A 22285-nucleotide genomic window follows, 5' to 3' on the forward strand; every position below is an offset into this window, starting at 1 on the left:
CCTACCTGTGTCGGTGCGATGTAAAGCAAATAGCAACAATTTAGTACTGATAAAAGTCACATTACATAGCACGTGTTATCACACCAAACAAAAAAATACAACTTATGCCTGAATACTGAATAGAAGATTACATTAAATTAACAGTCAAGAGGCATATCCAACTGAAAATAAAAACAGTACAAGAGTGCACATACCAAAATCCAACTCACTGATACAGAAAATAAAAAGCACAAGTAACACCTTCATACCAGAAAATATCAGATCACACGCCAAGATCATCCTCCAATGAACAACATACAACCACACAATAAATTCACACGAACACTCCAGAAAGATGACCCCAAATCAAGAAGTACCAACAGAAGAAAAAGGCAAAACATAACCTTCAATACTACTAGACTTCCTCACACTACACGAGACTACCCTAGGACCAGTATCGTACTCCCAGGAGGGCGATAAACCCTCAGCACCTTAAGTCCTAAGTCTCACTTCACTTGCCTTCCCAAGGCACCCAGGATAAATACAAATGACATCACCACATTTACAAAAATATTGATGGACAGATATGACAAGGCTCGGTACTGAATTAAAAATGCCTGCTTCCTCCAGCAAGTCAGTGCTTGTTCTACATCAGACAGAGATTTACTTCTTTTCTGGGGTCCTAAGTGAACTTAAAGACATCATACCATGACAAGAAGATCATAACCACACAAATTTTGTTGTTATATGTAATTTAATGTTATAATTATCCCTGCAACATTGTATTTGTCTGTTATACATATGTTTTAGTTATCACATAATCTGTTTAATTTTTATTTGGCTGAATATGCCAACTAAGTGGCTGAAACTAGTCCCAAGACAGATGAATATCACTTACTTGATATATTGTATTGAAAAGGTAGACCTCTTGTCAATTTATTTCTTATAATTGCATTTCAATACGGAACAAAAATGAAATTTATAGCTTATAAATCAACGATGTTCCTCATATAATCACACAAGTAGTCTCATGGTTCTAATTTCATCATCACTTGGTTGTCCCTTTTAATTGCCTCTTATGACAGGCAGGGAATACTGTGGGTGAATTCTTTGTCTGCGTCCCCCACCCACAGGGGGTAAATCCATTGAAAAATATGTCTGCTTGGGCCACACTTTAAAGCTGGGTCAACAAAACTGAACAACTGAACTCAAACGCAAAATTGGGTTGAGTTGCGCAGGCTTTGGCAAACTCAGCAACGTTCTGAAAAACCCAAAGTTACAATCAACTTGAAGCTTAAGGTTTATGAGACATGCATACTTGCCAGTTGCAACTAACTGTTTAGAAACTGTCATATTGAGAAGTTGATACATTAATAAAAACCAACTTTACAATTCATAGTACAGTAATCCTTTATATTTAGGATAAAACCATTAACAGATATTAAAATTAGGACATGTTTCGCTCAAACTCTGCGAGCATCATCAGCTAGAATAACCTAATTTAAGGTACGTCAGGGCCCTGATCCCAGTACATATAATGTAAAAAACATCTAATAATACAATGATAAAACTAATTACAACGATTTAAAAATGATCAGTAAAAATATAGTATGTCTATAAAAACATTTAGTGACCATTAAAATAGCTTGAAGTGTAGGTGAATGATAAGAAATGTTATTGGTTCGTTGCTGTGAATGATTATTCTTACGGAACGATGAACGCAATCCTCGCACGATGGCATTAAACTGTTTATAGTTGTGAACTCTTTACACCATAAGAGTGAACTATTGTAGACTGCTATCTTGTTACAGATGTCTTAAAATCGCATGTGTTGGTTGAAAAACGAATTTTATGGATGGATAAAACATCACTTGGTTAGCGTAATATGGCTTTAAGAGACTCCCTCATGTTATATTTCGTATTAGTATTGTCAAAAAACAGTGCTGAGAACTGTGTGTCAGCCATAGAACTATGAAAAGGGCAACGATGGGTATCAGCTTAACCCAACAGCATGGAGTGACGTGTCTGACACGCATTCTGCCACATCTGTATTATCGCTCCATCTCATGAGTTTCGTTCAAACTATGCCCGAAGTCTCTTTACAGCCATCTAGATGAAGTTCTGTCTTTTGTACAGTATATCTACTGATCTATTTTAACGATTTTTCACCTCGCTATTGATGTGTAAAATTCACAGACGATTTGTTTGTGTACTTTACCCACAATGACATTGGTAAACAAGGATAATTTTTCTAGCGATGCTATAGAAGGCATATTAAATCAGTGTTTTAGTGAATCCAAGGACAGTAATTGTAATTTTAGTGATAATTCTGATGACAGTGGTGTTCATGTTGCCAAATTAGACCATGATGAGGATGAAATGATACAGGGGAGACTGTTGTTGCAGACACTATTCATGCTGGAGGTGGTACAGATGCTCGCAATTTTTACTGGGAAGACAAACATAATTATGTAAGAAATAAGCAATATTTTAAGATGTTTGGGCCCCTTAGGTTTAGTTCTAAATGTTGTGGAACCAAGAGGCTTGCAAACTGTTTTTTAATACTTGAACTTGTCCAGTTAATTGTGGCAGAAACAAATCTGCTGTGCTGAGTAGTCCATAAAGTCGCAAGGCATTTTATTTCCGATTCGATCCAGGGTAAGGGAATGAATTCCAGTCACTGAAAATGAGATGTATGATGTAGCCCTCGTCATGCTGATGGGAATAGAGCAGAAATCAACTTTTTCTCTTACTTTCTCGAAAAATTGTACCACTGTCACGCCCCTTTCGTAATCATTGCATACTATAAACTTCATAATGTTTCTGTATTGTCACTGTAAAGCTTATGAGAGAGTTAACAGAAATCCCACCTTACAATACAAACTTCAATTTAATTAAAGTCAACTAGTACATGTTTTGTCTTTGTACGTGGACATCATCAGCTTAACACTTAAAACTAAAAAATAAAGGTATCACATAACAAGAAATGGGTAAAATAATATGAAGGATAAAATATCAAGTCCTTGTTGTTCAAAAGTCTTTCGGTGACTATAAAATAAGGCAGAAACGTGGGCTCTTCTTAAAATGGAAAATGAAATGGAAATGGAAAAATGACACAAGACAGGGACACAAAATTTTCGGTTGCAACCTTCGTCAGTGGAGGATAGAATAATAATGGCAGTGGTCATTGCTCCGGGGAGGTAAAGGGAGTCGAGAGTCAGATAAGACAAAAGAATGAAAAAAAGGTGCGATTATCTAAGTTAAAGCCAAGTGCTTCCCTAGTCCTGAGTACCAGTTTGTTGATATATAGCTTTGGAATCTCTAAGGGCGGGACGGTGGGAAGTTGGAGGCAGATGTTTAAGGACTTCAACTGAGAAACAATCATCAAACATGGTTTGATGGTGGCGAGTGTGCATGGGGCAAAAAGCTCCACGCTAAGGGTTTTGCAGGCACTATGGTGGCTTCTCGCTCTTTCTCCTGTGAACACATCTGCTGTAAGAACTACTGTTTCCATACACCAAGCACCACTCTCACCTGCAGCATCACCAACTAGTCTTACCCCATACAAGGTCATCATGACCAGGGTTGCCACATACCTGAAATCAAAATCCAGGACAGATGTGCGATCGAGGAAATCAACAGGCTCCTATTCTACAGTTATAAACTTTGTTTCAAAATGATATGCTTATTATTATGTTGACATCATAGTGCAGTTTATTAATGCATAACTTAACACAAACAAACTTACAGTATCGAGCAAGTTTGCCACGCGGTTCGGGTCATGTAGCTATGAGCTTGTGTTCGGGAGACGATGGATTTGAGCCCCGCTGTCGGCAGCCCTTAAGACAGTTTTCCATGATTTCCCATTTTACACCAGCCAAATGCTGGGGCTGTAGCCTGTCTTAAGGCCACGGTCGATTCCAATCCTAGCCTTTTTCTATCCCATCATCACCTTAAGACCTGCCTCTGTCGGCGCAATGTAAAACAAATGGGAAAATACTAATTTTATTTAATGATTCATACCAGTTCTTTCAGTTTCAATATATTTTCATTTCTCCGAAGTGCTGTTAACAGATTTTTGTCATTATTAGCAATTTCATTAAAATCTCTGCATGAAGTTGAAGAAAAATGTATAGAAATGAACAGCTCAGACCTAATCAAGTCATCAGAACATATTTCTCACAGCTGACAATTTCACACGAACATGCAGTGGACTCGGACTACCTCAGGAGAATTTCAAACAGAATAAAAACAATTTTAAAAATCTACAAACTCACACCAGATAAAGAAACAACGGAGTGAAGAAATCTATCCTCTTTGAAGGAAAGAAGAATAACTCTTGGTACTTATCAGAGGTGGAAACACTGGCGTATTTCTCTCGAGTTTCAAAATATGGGACAATCGCCGTCCCGGATAGGAACTGCCCCAGACACGGAATATGTGAATACAATACTGTTCCGTAAAATCTGGCAACCCTGGTCCTGACTGCACTTCATCCAACATCTACCAGCTTCAGTGGAGACTCTGCCCAACTTTTTACACTAAATTAACTACTAATACTCTAGCCAAACTAATATGCAACTACTGCAGTACTTGCAAAAACCCCTAGATGAGTCCTCCTGTCCCCATTCACACTTGGCACCATCAAACCACATTTGATGATTGTTTCGCAGTTCAATATAATTTATTAAACACATTGTGTACGAGGTATTCATTAATTAAACAAAATTAGTTCATATGGAACTACCTCACATACTCGAATCTGAAGCGATTAGAGGGAATTAAAACACCCTACCTGAAAAGAATGTTCTGCATCTCAAAATACACGGAAAACAGAATAAAATATATCCTGGCAGACAACCTTCTTTATAGAAGATCTGATGAAAGCTCATAATCTGATACAAACACCACAAAGCACCCGATTCCTAGAAGACAGGCGACAGAAAGCGAGGAACATCAATCCTGGACTCCTCACCACCCCAGCGATGACAAGCAACAAATGGAAAAGGGCCAATTACCAACTGCGCCATTTATATACGAGTCTGGCAGCCCATGGACTACATCGCCGAATATGTTGAACCAAGGGATACCACAACCCCACCGACAGATGTCAGTGTACCATATGTGGAGGACCATGCTACACATATATCATTGAGTGCAAAGACAGGACACTGACTTTGTCACACTATGCAAATGATTGTTTCACAGTTAAAGTCCTTAAGCATTTACCACCAACTTCCTGCCCTGTTGCCCTTAAAGATTCCTAAGATGGTCATCATATTGTGCTCAGGGCTAGGGAAGCACTCTTCTTAACATTAGATAACTGCTTCTTTCTTCCATTTTTTTGTCTGTCTCTCTCCTCATTCCCTTCACCTTAAATTTCTTTTTACAATTTGCTTTACGTAAAACCGACACAGATAGGTCTTATGGCGATGATGTGATAGGAAAGGCCGAGGAGTGGGAAGGAAGCGATCGTGGCCTTAATCGGGGTACAGCCCCAGCATTTGCCTGGTGTGAAAACGGGAAACCACCTTCAGGGCTGGCGACAATGGGGTTCGAATTCACTATCTTTACCTTACAAAGAATCTGTCAACAGGGGAAGTCGCCTATTTGTTTCCTAGATGTATACATTACTTCGAGCTAGCTTTCTTACCTGAACATTTTAGAAAGAAAGATGAAGTGAAGGCAAGTGAAAAAAAAAAAGAGCCTTTCTTACCATCCACTTCCAGAAGACATGGTTCTTTTTCCGCCAGTACTTGTGAGTGTGGAAGAGTTCAGCATCCTTCTTAAGCCTGTCTAGTGAAGACGACAGTAACTGAGTGTCGTGCACTAGCCTGGTGTCTGCCACAGAGAGGTGCGGCAAACCACACGAGTTGAGACTATCCTTATGTACCTGGGCATAATAAAAGACAAGAAAGTTAATCACAATCCAGTTCCAATGTTTATCATCTTCCCAACCCCCAAAAAATGTTAATCGTTACAAATTTCATTGTAATCCTTACTGACAGTTATCAGTTACAAAATAAATTTTTAATTAAGGTCAACCTAATCAACACTTGTCTTACTTGTGATAAGTTATAATTGTCGGTACATGCTTCGGCTTGTTTCAAGCCATCATCAGCAGACAAACAATGGTAAAGAAAAATAAATTATTTATGAACTAAAAGACATACTGTATATAAAATACACATTAAAAACATTTGAACCTTCATGAGGCTCCTTTAAAATGAATGTCTCTTGAAAACAGTGGAATGTCATGTTCTTTAAACCCCAGTGAAGTAATGCAAATAAGTACGCTAACTTTGTTTATCGTGGTGCACAGTGAGTCACCATGGACGTCTCCGTGATGTTTTGGCGCTGATTCGACTAAGTTCTCCTGTAAGCTGAGAAGGACCCTTCAACATCACTGGAAGCCACCGGTGCATATTTTAAAAGATAAAACTAATCTTGCAAACAAATAGAGAGACTGAATATCCAGAATTTAATTTCAAAACAGCATGAAGTTTGTTACAAACTCTGACCATGAAAGGCACCTAGCCACTTCAGATTTTGAGGAAGGATTAGTGCTGTTTCATGCACCTGAAGCACTCGGACGTACTGGTTTTCACAGACAAAGGATTAGAAATTCCCATTTGAAATGAACTGTAAAAGCAACTTTACCAACTGAAATATATTCTATATGTGACTAAATTCGCCAGTTAGTTTACTAGGCTACAGTTTCAACATTAAACGAGCTGTCACAATGTTTAAGTTTTTAAATAATTACCTAAATATGTACAAAAATGTTACATATAATATGTTAGAACCACAATTCGTCAACATTTTTAATTTTCAGTTGTCTACAAGCAAAGGAATGGAACATGTAATACATAAGAATCCGGATCCCATCAATAATAATAATAAGAAGAAGAACAACAACAACAACAGCAGCAGCACTGACTACTGGACATACCTGAGCAGTAAGTCTGATACGCTCTTGATCTGCCTCAGCGATCTCTCTCATGTTAAGTTTTAACTTGCCTGCAAGCCAAAGAATGTAGTTGAGATCTTTCTGCTTTGAATTACTGTGTGATGATGTACTCTGAACCTGAAAGACATCAGAAAGATTTGCCATTTATTTTGAGAGACTGGGAAGGCTAGAAAATTTTGTAACATCTGAAAGTACTATAGGATAACTGAAGGGTAAAACACAAGAGAGTAGAAATACAGTATGTGCAGCAGAAGTTTTATAGCATTATAACGGATTTGAAATAGTACAAATCTCATGTAGAATAGCTTGCAGATAGATGTGTTCACTGCGACAGCCAGACACCCATCCACCATTCCCGTGAAATGACATTTTCTTTTATAACCTAATTTAATTTAGCACACGCCATTATTAATTGCTCAAGCATGCTGTAGAACTTCCATTGGCTGAGATACAATCAGATATGTCATCATTTCCACCACTCAAGGGAAATGCATTCCATTACCAACCCACGCACAACAGAAACACAACTAAATGTAACAATGTACAATACAGAATAAATTAATTATCCGTTTGTCATTAGCTGCATGTAACGAACAGCCATGTCAGCGTCAGCTTTTCACCACTGTCCAACATAGAATGTGCTGCTATCGCCATACGGAATGCTAGAGGCTTAACAGCCACTTTGTAGCCCTAACCTGGGGGCTTATGCCCCCACACGCCCTTTGCTTGATCAAAGTCCAGTGGTTTTGTCACAAACCAAGCCTAACCAATCCTTACCAACGGTTTTGTCACTAGCTAGATCTAACCAAACCAGATCAATGGTTTTGTCACTAGCCGGGGTGATAAATTAATTCAGCTTTTCACCTCTGTCCAACATAAAATGCACTGCCATCACCGTATGGAATGCTAGAGGCCTAACAGCCGCTTTGCAACCCTAACCTGGGGGCTTATGCCCCCACACGCCCTTTGCTTTATCACAGTCCAATGGTTTTGTCACAAACCAGGCCTAATCAATCCTTACCAACGGTTTTGTCACTAGCCACTGTCCAATATGGAATACACTGCTATCGCCGTACGGAATGCTAGAGGCTTAACAGCCGCTTTGTGGACCTCACTTGGGGGCTTACACTCCCAGACCTCCCTTTGCTTGATCGCAGTCCAAACCAATCCACTAGTTCATAAGTAGAACTGCCGCTCCAAACAATGTACCACTAGTTCTTAAGGTTAAGAGTTGGCAGCCTTGTGTACCGCACGATCACGCCCACCGCGAGGAATCAGCGAGAAAGAAACAAATGACAGTGCAATCGCATCTAGATGTCTGCGCTGAAAAACTGTTGTAGTAACTGTACTTTTGCAAACAGGAGCATTCAAATTCCAAACCAGAAGACCTGATCATTTTTTCCCTTCTTGAATATCCAATATAAGTAACATAGATATTGTATTTATAAAAGAAACACCTCAGCAGTAGTTTCAATCTTGGGGTCTATGTTCACCAAGGCTTAGCAATGAAAAAAACGAAACCCCATGACACTACAGCCCTTGAAGGGCCATGGCCTACCAAGTGACCGCTGCTCAGCCCGAAGGCCTGCAGATTGCAAGGTGTCATGTGGTCAGCATGATGAATCCTCTTGGCCATTATTCTTGGCTTTCTAGACCGAGGCCACTATCTCACCGTCAGATAGCTCCTCAATTCTAATCACGCAGGCTGAGTGGACCTCAAACCAGCCCTCAGGTCTAGGTAAAAATCCCTGACCCGGCCAGGAATCGAACTCGGGGCCTCCGGGTAAGAGGCAGGCGCGCTAACACTACACCACGGGACTGGCGGCTTAGCAATGAGTCCACTTATTTAACTTTACCAATAATATTTCACAAAGACATCCTGAGGCCAACACCTTGGAATATCCTATGTGCAGAAGACATTTTGTTGATGTCTAAGAAACTAAGATTTACAAGAAATGCTGGACAAAAGTTACCTTTACAGCCAAACCCTTACCAGACAAAACAGCAGAAACCCAACTGTGCTAATATAGGCATGTTGTGAAGATGCCAGAACATAAGAATGTGCAAGGCTCCTGACATCCCACGGGGAAGAAGTAGACTCCCAATCATAAACCAAGCATAATTTTTAAAAAAGCAAGAGGCCTGGAAAATGCCCAGATATATCCAAACTATGGTGCAAGACCACGAGCTGTAGAGACTGTGTACTAGGAGAGCTGACCCCAAATGAAGGAGGCTAGGACAATAATGACGTAAGACATTCCTCTTCACTACTGCAACAGACAAAGTAATCGAAACAGTTAAGAACCCATTACTGTACTGATACTATGCGTAAGAGGCAGCTGGGATTCTTTGGACATATAATAAGCATGCAGTTCTGAAGCAACTGGTACAGTATAATTCAGACTCAAAAAATACCACAACAGGCTGCAGATGGATCAGAGAAATAAGAGAGGATCTGAAGAAAATTGGCTTCACACTAGAAGACACTTCAGATGAGATAAAATTAAATAAATAAATAAATAAATAAAAAATCAGGACACAAACATCCACTTCACACTCACAAGAAAGAAACTCACAACACAAATATTTTCAACACCAGAGAAGGAACAAAAATCAGAACACACATGAAACTACTGGGAGGACTGCCAAGGCCTGAGCAGTCCTTTTGAAAAGACTTGGGTTGTTCTTTCTTTATTCGAATCAGAAGTACAATAGAATAATACTACATTTAAAAGAAACAAACTATATACACAAATATATACAAGTAAAAGGTCTACAACAATATATGTCATACAGATTCGGCCCAAAATTTGGCCACTTCAAGGGCATTTGGATTAGCCAACACCAAGTCTTCCAGATGGACACAAGGGACAACATAGCAGGTGTTCAGTTGTCTGAAGTTCACCACAGTCACAAAAGGCCGTATCGATGGGGAAGTTCCATTTCTGTAGAGTCACTCTGGTTCTACCCACTCCAGATCTAAGTCTGTTTAAGGACCTCCATGTCAACTAGTCCTAGGTGTGACCGGGAGGCAAAACTTCCCGTGGTTCCATCCATTTCAAAAGGCCGGGGGTCTTTTGTTTCCATTTGGTAATCCTGACTTTGTCCGATGATCCTTCCAGGTGTTCTGAAGATGTTAAAAATGCTTTCCTGGACTTAGCGTCTTCGTTGGGCAGGTTGGTATCCAAAGAGTGGATGTGAAGGCATTCAATTTGTTTTAAGCCTTTCGTTGTTAGCAGCAACCTCTCTCCTGATGTCACAAGGAGCAATATCAGCAAGGTAATTGATTTTCTCGAGAGGAGTTGGCTTCAGGACACCAGTAATTATTCTACAGCTTTCATTGAGTGCCACATCAATCTGTTTGGCGTGGGCAGATTTGTACCACGCTGGACAGGCATATTCACCGGCGGAGTAACATAAGGCTAGTGCAGTAGTTCTAACAGTTTGTGGGTGTGTGCTCCAAGTAGATCCAACAAGTTTTCTAAGTAGTGTGTTCCTGGAAGAGACCTTTTGTTTTACATTCATACAGTAAACCTTGAAGGTGAGACTGCGATCGAGAGTGACGTCCAAGTATTTGGGATGGAAGCAGTGGTCCAGCGTAGCTCCATTCCATGTCACAACGGGTTTCCTGTTGGCTTGTCGGTGTTGTAAATGGAATGCACAAACTTGCGTTTTGCTCAGGTTTGGTACAAGTTGGTTTTGATCATAGTAGTTGCCGAGTTCTTCTAGGGCAGCTTTCAGGGTGCATTATATCTCTTCAAAACTATCTGACTGGATAGCGAGAGCAAGGTCATCAGACTTGGGTAATGGACTGAATAAAGTGATCCTACGGTCACAAAATTGGAAGAAGAGTGCAATTAGCATGCAGGGCACACACAAAAAAAAAAAAAAACCCACAAGAGTTCCCAGATGTGTGAGAGAACAGTGTTTGATCAGATTTGAGCACATATTTTAGGCATTTTCAAATTTTCCATTCGGAATTGCTAGGCGGGCAATAATTCCATTGTGGAGATTTATCTCCCGTATGTAGTTATCGGACTGTGCCTCTTATATAGGCTTTTGATAAGCTCACCTGCATACACCCAGCGTCGTGGGTAGGGTCTGACACATCCCACTCTGACGAGTCTAGTGTCAGACCTAAAACGAAACGCTGGTTAATAGAGCAAACGCCTGAAAAGCCTTACATCTGATATGTTTTTTCAGGCATTTTGCCAAAAGATGGCATATCATGTTATACACCATTCAAAATAGGAAGAATTGCTCCTTCTCACGAAGAAAATTGTATCCAACTCTGGTGCACATTCTATTTGACATTAAATGTGGATCCCCATTGCATGTCTCTCCATCCAACCCAAGGTCAGGAGCAGTTATCATGTCTCATAGAAGGTGGTTGTTAGCAAACGGTGATATTGATGGAATTTTGAACACTAGGGGACTCGTGCGAGAAATCTTGCATATTCACGAAGTATGTGGTGGAGTAACCCCCTGGTAAACTAAGAAATATACAAATCAGTACAATATTAGACAGTCTTACTTACCACTTAATGTAATCTTTGATTTTTTAACATTTATGGTACCCATTTGAATGGAAGCAAATGCAAGTGTATTATTATACCGACAAATGTTTCAAAAGTAATTTTTGGTTTTACTATCATTCTTTTCTTAACTGATAATTACAGCATATTATAATGACATAAAACAGGCATCCCAGCAGCCAAAATGTGAAGTAACTAAGGTTATGTTACAAGGAGATTCCCACCTTCCAATACTTGTCAATTTCTTATAGCGAGTTTATTATTTACATAACATAATCCAGCTTAATCTCTGAGTATAATACTAAATAGAACATGTTTCGCTCCAATCTTCAGCTAAAAGATTTAATAAAGTTTGACAAGACAAATAAAACACTTGTGATGATTATGATAATGATGAGCTAAAATGCTCATTCATGTTAATTTGAACACTGACTTGTTGAAAAAAATTTAACCCTACATAACCTTAGTTGTGTTGAGAAAATACAGGATAAAATATGAGATTTATAAGCTGCAAAATGTGAAGTGGACAGCAATGATGGCACATATTTTCCTACAGCAACAGCATTTGCATATCGCAAACTTCATAAATTTTTTTAACTCATTTAAAAAAAGAAATTATTGATATTTATGAAATGAAAGTGCAATTCGTCACTGCTAATGTCTATTCTCTTTCTTTTGAATGCTCATTTGTCACGATCGGTTACTTGTGAGCGCTGCAGAAGGGATCTATACTACTGAAGTGTTAGATTGTGAAGAATTGTTTAGTGGTAACAGTGATAGATGAAAGAAAAGTGACCGTGAATAAGACATTCCTGAAAGCGATGAATGCAACACTGCATGGCTGGGTTTGAATGAAAACGGAGAAATGAACAGCAGAAATGGACAACGACGACAGGAGGCAAACCACTAAAACTTAATTTTCTGGGACTAGTGGTACAGCTCCAATATTACTCAGGCAATTCTACGGCCATAAAAGCCCCTTATTAAGCCAATGTGTATGTGATAAATATCATGTGGCTTTGTACATTCTTTTGTCAGCTTCAGAATTTTCCACACCATGAAAACCTACTAAAATGCCAACAAAAGGGGTAGCATTTTACTAGCAGGCATGCATGTTTAGGAAGGAAAAAATCATGCAAAAATAATGTGAGACAAGATCTAACCAATTCAGACCAATGGTCCTGTCACTAGCCACTACTGTCGGAGGAGGTACTGGGGGCCAGTGGTCCACTTTGCGGCTCTAACCTGTGGGCTTATACTCCCAGACCAATGATCTAACCAACATGGACCAATGGTCCTGTCACTAGCCATTCCTAAGTTGTCAGCCTAGTGAGACGTATTATGACATGCAAGTCGCAGCATGTTGGATTTCTAACCTGTCCTTTGCAGCCCCATTAGTACGGTTTTATCTCATTTTACCCATTTTATAAATTTAAGTTTCCATGAGACCTTACAAACAGATATAACTAAAAAATTAAGGTATGCATGAGAACCTATGAATACCTATAATCACCAAGGCTTAACTGTAGTATCTGCCCCGCAATATCAGTAGCAAAAGGCACCACTATGAGGCGGACACAGAGCCACGGCTTGACTGTGCTTTGTTTAATACTCAGGTTTTCCACCTGTAGCACTAAGATGGACTGAACTGTACTGTTGCTAACTACTGGTTACCAGATTCTTTGTTGGTTTGTTATCGTTCTGTACAGAGGGTGCGAAGTAAAGTTAACACAATTTGCCTTGATTTTAAGGATGACAATCGTAATTTAATAGAGTTATTGAAACGCCATAACTTAATTACAAGTACCAGCATTTGACATAAGTGTGGACACAACATGAAATTGAGTTCCGAAGGAAAACTAATTCTTTTTAGGTCCTGTCACCGTCTTGATGGTGGGAAAGAATATGGAAGGTATGTGAGTGCTAGAGAGAATACCATTATTAATCCTGTAAAGCAAAGAGGGTGTGGAGGCATAAGGCCCCAGAGTAAACAAGCAAAGGGCATCTAGGGAGAAACTGAGAAAGAGTAGAGTTACCATCCAATACCACGACAGTTTCAAACTTTGTGGGCCTCTTCAACATTTTTTATTCTGCTGTGGTTGGTAATGAAATCTGTCTTTTCATTTGTGGGTATGACATTTTAATCTATAATATTTCAGCCAATGCCAGTGGTACTAGGCCCAGAAGCACTAGATAATGGTGCGAGCACCATTACATTGGGTTATGAAAGTAAACGTACTTCTGCAAAGAGGAGGATTGGTGCCTGGCAAGTGTAATGAACACATCTCTCCTCTGCAATGATTACCACGTAAAAATAGCAGCAATGAACTTAAATATTATGTTATGAACCTTGTGGGGCGGATACTAAATAATAAATTGGGCGTATGAATGACTTGAAAATTAGTGTTTTTTTTAGGAGCAGCTTTACACTGCACCAACACAGAGAGGTCTTATGGTGACGATGGGATAGGAAAGGGCTGAGAGTGGGAAGAAAATGACCATGGCTTTAATTAAGGTACAGCCATTACTGGAAGGGAACTTTCCCCACACAGTGGATCTGGTCAACTTGTTACTTGGTCAAGCTTGGAGTACCGAGCTCGATAGCTGCAGTCACTTAAGTGCAGCCAGTATCCAGTAATCGGGAGATAGTGGGTTCGAGCCCCAATGTCGGCAGCCCGGAAGATGGTTTTCCTTGGATTCCCATTTTGCCTGGTGTGAAAATGGGAAACCACGGAAAACCATCTTCAGGGCTGCCGACAGTGGGCTTCGAGAAAATGAGTGTGCTAATGGGTTGAGTGCATTTCGAAGAGAAAAGATTATCAAGCAAAGAGGAATTGCTATGAGTAGGAGGAAAATGAATAAGCAACTTGCCTGATCAGACATTCCCGATCCAAATTCCATACTAAGAGGAGATTCTATTGTTCTTTTTTGTGTTAGTTTGTGTAAAACATCCTGTGTAGCCATCAACCATCCAAGAGCAAGGAGGAGTTCCCTGCTGCCATTCGACATATCAACAGGTAAACAGTAAAACTCGAGACTCTCGTACTTGAGGAAACAGAAGTGGAGCTTTACCATGGTGACCACGTCATCTGGAAACAAAAAGATATCTAATCAGGAAAGCTGGTCAAATCAGCTTTCAATCCAGAATACAAATTCATAAGATGCCAGCACAGATTTCAATCATATGCTGTAAGTTTCATTTTTTATTTGTATTGACACCAATTACATATGATTTGGATTCAAGGGAACTTTCCCCACACAGTGGATCTGGTCAACTTGTTACTCGGTCAAGCTTGGAGTACCGAGCTCGATAGCTGCAGTCACTTAAGTGCAGCCAGTATCCAGTAATCGGGAGATAGTGGGTTCGAGCCCCAATGTCGGCAGCCCGGAAGATGGTTTTCCTTGGATTCCCATTTTCATACCAGACAAATCCCGGGGCTGTACCTTAATTAAGGCCACGGCCACTTCTAATTCCTATAGGCCTTTCCTATCCCATTGTCGCCATAAGACCTATCTGTGTCGGTGCGACGTAAACTAAATAGAAAAAAAAAAAAGCTTGGAGTAGATAACCGAGCCAGATATGGCAGACGTGACGAAGGGGAAGCAGTGAGAGGTAGGAGGTCCAGTGAGGAGCTGATAGGGGCAGCTCCTACACTGTTATGATCCGGTTTTTGTTTTCTATATTCCGGTATAATAGGATGTTAGGCTTCTCTGTAATTTCATTATAGCTTGGTATAAATAAAACGAAGTCACTGCTTGCTATTGTAAGCAAATGCTTATAATTTTTTTGAGGTATCTCATTTGTTGAGGTATTGAATAAGTGGATCACTTAAAACCAAATCATACATATTTCACTGGTTCACGAGTATTTTGCATCTATGCCATAATGACACAGCTCAAAACTCTCAAATTCTAAGCAACTGCGAGGTTGCATACAAATAAAATCCACTTGACTCAATGCCCTTGCCCTGCTCGCTGAACTGCTGCTCGAGATTTGGTATAAATAAACTAAGCCACTGCTTGCTACTGTAAGCAAATTCTTATTATTTTTTGAGGTACCTGATATGTTTAGTTGGCTAACTCAGGTGCTGTTTGCTAAATGCAATGCTAGAGTATTTGTATGGCTGTACTCAAATTGAGAAATAAATTTTACACACAACACACAGGGTCTCAAACATATACAAGAAAAAATCTCCAAAAATTTGGAAAAAGAAATTGTAGAATGGCTTGCACAACATTTACTGAAACAACAGGTCAGATTTTTATTTTTTTTATTTTTAAACAATTTGCTTTACAATCACTGACACAGATAGGTCATATGGCAACGATGGTGTAGGAAAGGGCTAGGAGTGGGGGAAAGAAGTGGCTATAGCCTTAACATTGCAATGGAGCCATCCCTTTTGTAGACATTGTGAGAGCCATCTGGTCTCTGAGACTGGTACATTTTCCGGTTCGTTTTGGCCTACTAGTGACCACGGGGCTCTTAACTCTTAGCTACAGTCTTCTGCTTTTTCTTGCCCCAGTAAGCTTTCATTTTCTGGCTGTGTCCCTGCTTCCTTCCATCCGTCCACTTAGAGACCGGTATTTTATATATTTAAAAAATAATCATCTGTTTCTATATCCCTTTCAGACCGTGTACGCACAATTGTGCGGGTTCGTATTTTATTTATGTTTGAGCTTATTTGAAGTTTTCTTGGCGCTAGACCGGACTGCAGTGCTTTTGCGGGACACGTAGCATGTACTTCAGCTGATTTTATTTAGTACTTAACCACCAGGGGGGCAGGAAGAAGAGTTTAAAAATACAGTTCATTAGGAATATGGCGGGAATCAGTAATGCCTAAAGTAAGTATTTATTTATTTATTGCATTCATATTAATCTAGAAGCTTTACTGAATATCAGAATATAATCAATGAAGTGTGTAGATTGTGCAGCAAACGTAAATTGTGAACTTACAACATCGTACGTAATACCATGAGGTTTTGAATGTTGATACGCACAAATGTGTGGGCTAGGTTTCCTTACAGCCAGTGCATGCAGGAGTGCCGGGTGCTGTCACAAAAAGGACTGTGAAAGAAAAACTCGTACTCTACATGAGAAATGTAATGTATAAGATTTTAATTGTTTAAAATTGTTCCACACTGTAAAATAGAACATTTGATCATGTACACGAGTTGAATTTTTTTAATTTTTTGCAAGTAGTGAATGAAGTCCTGACACGCACAATTGTGTGGGTTCTGTTTTTCAGCCGATAGTTCTTATTTTGTAAAATAAACGGTAAAAACATATATTTGAGAGCATTTTAGTAAGTTTTTGACGTTTAGACACCTCCAGAATTCCTTCAGGTCTGGCGACAAGCTGCTGCTGCCAAAAGGGCAGTAATAGCAAAACTCCTCCTCAATGTGGAAAATGTAACGTTTACTTGTGTTTAACGAAGATTTAATTGTTTTAAATTATTCCCCATTGTAAAATAGAACATTTGATCATGTACATATGTATATTCACATGCACTAAGGTAATTTTTCTTTTTTGTAAGTAGTGAAGTAAGTCCTGACACGCACAATTGTGAGGGTGCTTTTTTTTTTTCAGATGTTAATTTTTATTTTGTAGAATAAACTAAAAATATATGTATTTAAGAGCATTTTAGGCAGTTTTTGACGTACAAACAAAAATTCACACTGCCAGTTTTCTTTCAGGTCTGAAAGGGATATAATGTAGTCTACGTATGTTTTAGAGGCTGCATAGCCGAGACGTTAAACGTGTGCTCCGTTCACCCAGAAGGGCGTAGGTTCGATTCCCCATTAGGAAGCCAAAAACTTTAAGAAACGAGATTTCCACTTCCGGAGGTGCATATGGTCCTGGGGTTCACTCAACCTGAACCAAAACTGAGTACCTGGGGGAAAAGGCGGCCGGGCGTAGAGCTAACTACTCTACCCCATCAAGTGCCGAGGTTACAGATAGTGGAAGCCTTTACCTTCCACTTCGTGGCCTGTACGGAGATGACTTTGCTTGCATGCATGTTTTAAAATAAAATATAATTACTATAATTACAGACGATGTAAAATATAACCACAGAAACTTTCTTTTAGAAATATTATTCATGACAACATTGAGCTCTCTTTTTTTTTTTTTTTTTTTTTACAGTAATAGATGTCCCTCATACTTATATAAATATCTTACATACTTTTAATTCTCACACAGAAAAAAACGAACTATGCAAGTGTGACTCCTGTACAGAGACCTTTTTAACCTGCTGATATTTAAAATGTTATCAATCCATGTCAGACACTATAGTAAAATGTTGATATAATGAACAATAACTGCATGTTACTAGAGCTATCCAGTATGCGAGACCGGGACGTTTTTATCTATACGTATGTTGCTGCTGAACGATTTACCCCAAACTAGCAAAGCCGAGCATTTGGAGGAGGAGTTGAGGAGGAGCGAAGGTACTGTGCAGGAGAGCAGCCTTGACCAAATAGGTTAGCCACTGTAGAAATATAAAATTCACTTCTGGTCTCACAGACCGGTGGATCCATTAAAGTGTTAATTATGGTACAGCCCCCAGCATTTGCCTCATGTGAAGAGAAACAACAGAAATGTGCAGTAGAGCCCTAAGTAATGCTGAAAAGAAAAGTTTTTTCAAGGTATGTAGAAGATCCTGGCTTTCAAGTTGGTGTTGCAAAAGGTGTTATAAACAGGATAAGTGTTCCTAGCATTAATCTACAGGTTGCTAGTGGCAAGAAAAAGGCTTACTGCTGTTAGTACCAGATTGCACAACTCCCAAATTTGGAACAATTCTTATGAGTAAGGAGTTCTGTTAAAGAAATTATTGGATTACCTACTGACGCCCCAAATGCAACGATTTACGCACCATGCTATCTTAGAGAACTTGGAATTGTCAAAGCTCAATGGGAGGCTTTCATTCAGTATATAAATATTTGCAAAAGGCTGATTCGTGTGAGAAGCCCATACATCAAAGATCCTAGAGAGCTCCGTACTGAAATCGCCCACTGCCTTGAACGCCTGCCGCTTAGCAACGAACAAGATGAACATCTTGAAAACCCTCTTCCCAAGTTCATCCGAAAAGTACTCCGCAAAAATTCCTTTAAAAGTTGGTGCACATTACCATCCAAGGGTAAGGGAGTGATATTCTTTTCCCATTGGAAGAAAGGAAATGTGGACAAAGGACGTAAGGAATTAAAATGAACTGTAATATCATCTCAGTTCAATCTCTCCCTGGAAAGGGTCTTAATTCACCCCATTACCTCATGTATTAGGGTTCTGTCGTAAGGGAGAGCTGATGAGAATCCATCGGCACAATAAAGTTCGCACACTGACTGCTGGAAACCTCCGTAAACAACATCATTTGGAGATCCATGAAGAAGTAATATGTCTTTCCACAAATGGATCCACAGGACGAGCTGATATTATCAATGACCAGGCGAAAGGTACGGGTATGGTGATTGATCCCACTGTAAGATTCAAGGAAAATGAACAGCAGCCTTGATTAGTGTGTGAGGAGAAAAAGGCCATACATGAACCATGCCTTGAGATCTCTGAAAGAAGTATGAAATTACAAAATGGAAAGTCATTGACCATATGATTGGCACTAGAGAGACAATTCCTAAGGATACGCTGAACTTCTTAAGATTAAACAAAATCCCGGACACTATTATGCAGACCACAGCAGACTCGGCGTTAAAAAATTTTTTTGCTAGCGGCTTTAAGTCGCACCGACACAGATAGGTCTTATGGCGACGATGGGATAGGAAAGGCCTAGGAGTTAGAAGGAAGCGGCCGTGGCCTTAATTAAGGTACAGCCCCAGCATTTGCCTGGTGTGAAAACGGGAAACCACGGAAAACCATCTTCAGGGCTGCCGATAGTGGGATTCGAACCTACTATCTCCCGGATGCAAGCTCACAGCAGCGCGCCTCTACGCGCACGGCGTTAAAAAATTAATTGGCGATTGTTACACAGTACTTGTACTCCCTAACTTGAAGAACCATGTATTGGATTTTCTTTTTCAAATAAAATCTGAGAGACAACCTGCCTGATGGTGGCACTCAAGCCCTGCTTAATCCAAACATCATATAAAATATTATTCATATGAACCGATTAGGAGGCCGTTCTTTTGATTCCCTAACAAGGGCGGCCATTAGGTGGATTATCTCTCTGGTAATAAGCTATTGCAAACTGTACTTCTACTTGAAGACTAGGGTTACATGACATCACCCCTCCGCCACCAAGTAAACATGGTCGCCATGTGCTCTTCCAGTCCTATACAATGTCATTTTCAGTGTTCTATATGGCGGGTAACAGTACCACCTACAAGTGAACTGGAGATAGCGTGAACGTGTACCATAACCGCTTTAGTCAATTCTTGCGTTCAATTATTGACTGAACAAAACTCTGAAGCAGTAGCTTGATGCGAAGGGGATATTTTCATTTACATTAAACTAATGACACACTGCTTGTCAGCTTACTCATGATCAATTACTCATGAGCAAGTGCTCACTTTTATTTATATGTCCCAATAATGTTCTTTTTGTATTAATGTTCCTTTTATTTACGTCCCGCTAACTACTTGTACGGTTTTCAGAGACGCCGAGGTGCCAGAATTTCGTCCCGCAGAGTTCTTTCACGTGCCAGTAAATCTAATGACATGAGGCTGACATATTTGAGCACCTTCAAATACCACCAGAGCCAGGATCATACCTGCCAAGTTGGGGTCAGAAGGCCAGCGCCTCAACCATCTGAGCCACTCAGCCCAGCTATATGTGCCAATATTGTGAAAGGAAGAAAGGTGACAGAATAAACTCCAGATCAATTGTGAGATAAAAAGGAAGGAGTTCCTTTTTTGGTACTTGATATAACACAATATATTTCCTGACACTTTACAAAGTTATTAACATTTGAAGTACAACATTAAGGGTGGAGCTTATTATCCCCAATGACAACATTCACTACCAATTGTCCTAAACACTGCTCGACACTTTGCTAACATAACAGAACTATGCAAATTTATTGGCAAAGAGTAGCCTATATTGAACAATACACACTTTTTCTTGTTCTATTACGTTATAACAGTGAAAAGCCACATTTAGGTCAATTTGTAGCACATATCCTCATCCAAGAACCATTGAGGTTATAGGCAAAATGTAGGTAAACCTCTGCGCATTAACCAGCCAAGACATCTCTACGATAATGTGTTCCAACCTTTATGCTGTGCTTAAATTCTTGCAACTTGTATATTTGCAGCCGATCTAGTTATGTGTCAAGAAGTGAACATTGCATTCATAATATTTTAATCTTTTGTTGGCAATAAATGAAAAACTACAGTAACTTTATATAAGGCCTACTCTTTATTTTAATGATATTAAGATTGCAAAAATGCTCTTTCCGACAATGTACACAAGAATTTGGCTGCAATGGATAACCTCTCATTCAATACGAAGGTATTTTAATGCGTACACCTCAAGCACTTCACTGGAATTGAAAGATTTTTACAACTGCCCCAGTTTGTAAATGTCTACAAACAATTTACGTTTGAATCTAAATTATAAAATGTAAGCATATACCCGTTTACATTGTCGAAACTACTGAACCCAGGATAATTGTTCAAACTTATAGCATACCTTCATAACAAATAACAGAATTTTCCACTTCCTTGCAAATTTTATATAGTATGTCCCAGAAGACGGTGGTGACCTGTAAAGAGAGCGAGAGGGTGACAGAAAAGAGAACTGTTATTCATATAATTCTCAGAATTGGGTGTTTATAGGCTAAGTGATGGAAAGACTTAATATTTGCACCCGGTGTCATACAAAAAACAAAAGCAAAAAAAAAAACAAAAACAAAGCACGACAATTTTCTCAGATATTGTTTTTAATGCAGAATAAACATATTCATTGGCGTTCCTTTCCAAGTATACTTACACAACTGTCTTCAGCATTACTAAACTTCGCACATCTAAAATGATCTGCATCGACGTTTACGTCCAACAACAGTTTTAGATATTTACATAATAATTCAATAACAGCCTTGTTTGTTACTTGGTTTGACATTTCCTCATACAGTTCCCTTGCGCTATATATACACGACAAATTTACAAATATATACACATTTAATTAATTATATCCCGCCTGTTGTTTTCAATCCATGTTGTCAAATATTGTTCCGTGAATCTAACGCTAACTTCCATCTAAAAATTATATGAAAATAAGAAAAAAGTGCTCCTCCCCTCATCCTAATTTTATCACGTGCATGCAGTCGTGCAGTGCACCGCATTGCAAACCAAAGAGAGGTTGCAAACCAACTGCATGCTCATGCTGCACCAGAGGAAATCACGGAGTAAAACCTCCCACTGCTCGGAACCTCAGAGTAAGCATAAATACATAGCCGGAATCGAGAACAAATGTAAACCGTCTATTTTACTGTAATGTAAGCACTATAAGACCTCCTTTATTGTTTAACGTAGCTACCTATGATGTGGTCCAAGCGATAAAAGAGGTGACAAACGAAGTAACCACGTATTTATATGCCGATGATATGGTTCTAGGATCACACGATGTTAAAGAGCTACAAAAAGCACTGGATGCACTGGAGAAGTGGGCAGATATAAATGAATTGCAGGTAAACATCGAAAAGACTGTCTACATGATTTTCAGGAAGGGTGGACGAACATCCTCAAGTGACAAAGTGACGTACAAAGCAGAAACATTAAACGACGTGAACAGTTTTAAATATCTGGGCTTGACGATGCAGACGACAGCAAACTCCTTTAGACTTCATATTAGACT

The 22285-nt window shown here is 39.4% G+C and overlaps 1 protein-coding gene across 5 annotated transcripts in view; it reads right to left on the reverse strand.

Moving 5' to 3' along the window:
• The window catches only part of LOC136884521 (tubulin epsilon and delta complex protein 1), a 68516-nt gene extending 46739 nt beyond the window's left edge, over nt 1-21777 (reverse strand). For 3 of the 5 annotated variants that reach the window (XM_068229779.1, XM_067156758.2, XM_067156755.2), the window contains exons 1-5: nt 21422-21777; nt 21122-21194; nt 14356-14573; nt 6932-7066; nt 5696-5872 (exon numbers count right to left, since the gene is read on the reverse strand). In XM_068229779.1, coding sequence (XP_068085880.1) covers nt 5696-5872; nt 6932-7066; nt 14356-14573; nt 21122-21194; nt 21422-21550 — 732 coding nt within the window. In that variant the 5' untranslated portion in view covers nt 21551-21777. Of the gene's footprint in view, nt 1-2700; nt 3576-5695; nt 5873-6931; nt 7067-14355; nt 14574-21121; nt 21195-21421 lie in introns of those variants that run through there. The other 2 variants (XM_067156757.2, XM_067156756.2) reach the window with 2 other exon arrangements.
• Nucleotides 21778-22285: the final 508 nt, after the last annotated feature.

Source organism: Anabrus simplex, chromosome 12, assembly GCF_040414725.1.
Source record: "Anabrus simplex isolate iqAnaSimp1 chromosome 12, ASM4041472v1, whole genome shotgun sequence".
NCBI classification, from domain to species: Eukaryota; Metazoa; Arthropoda; class Insecta; order Orthoptera; family Tettigoniidae; genus Anabrus; species Anabrus simplex.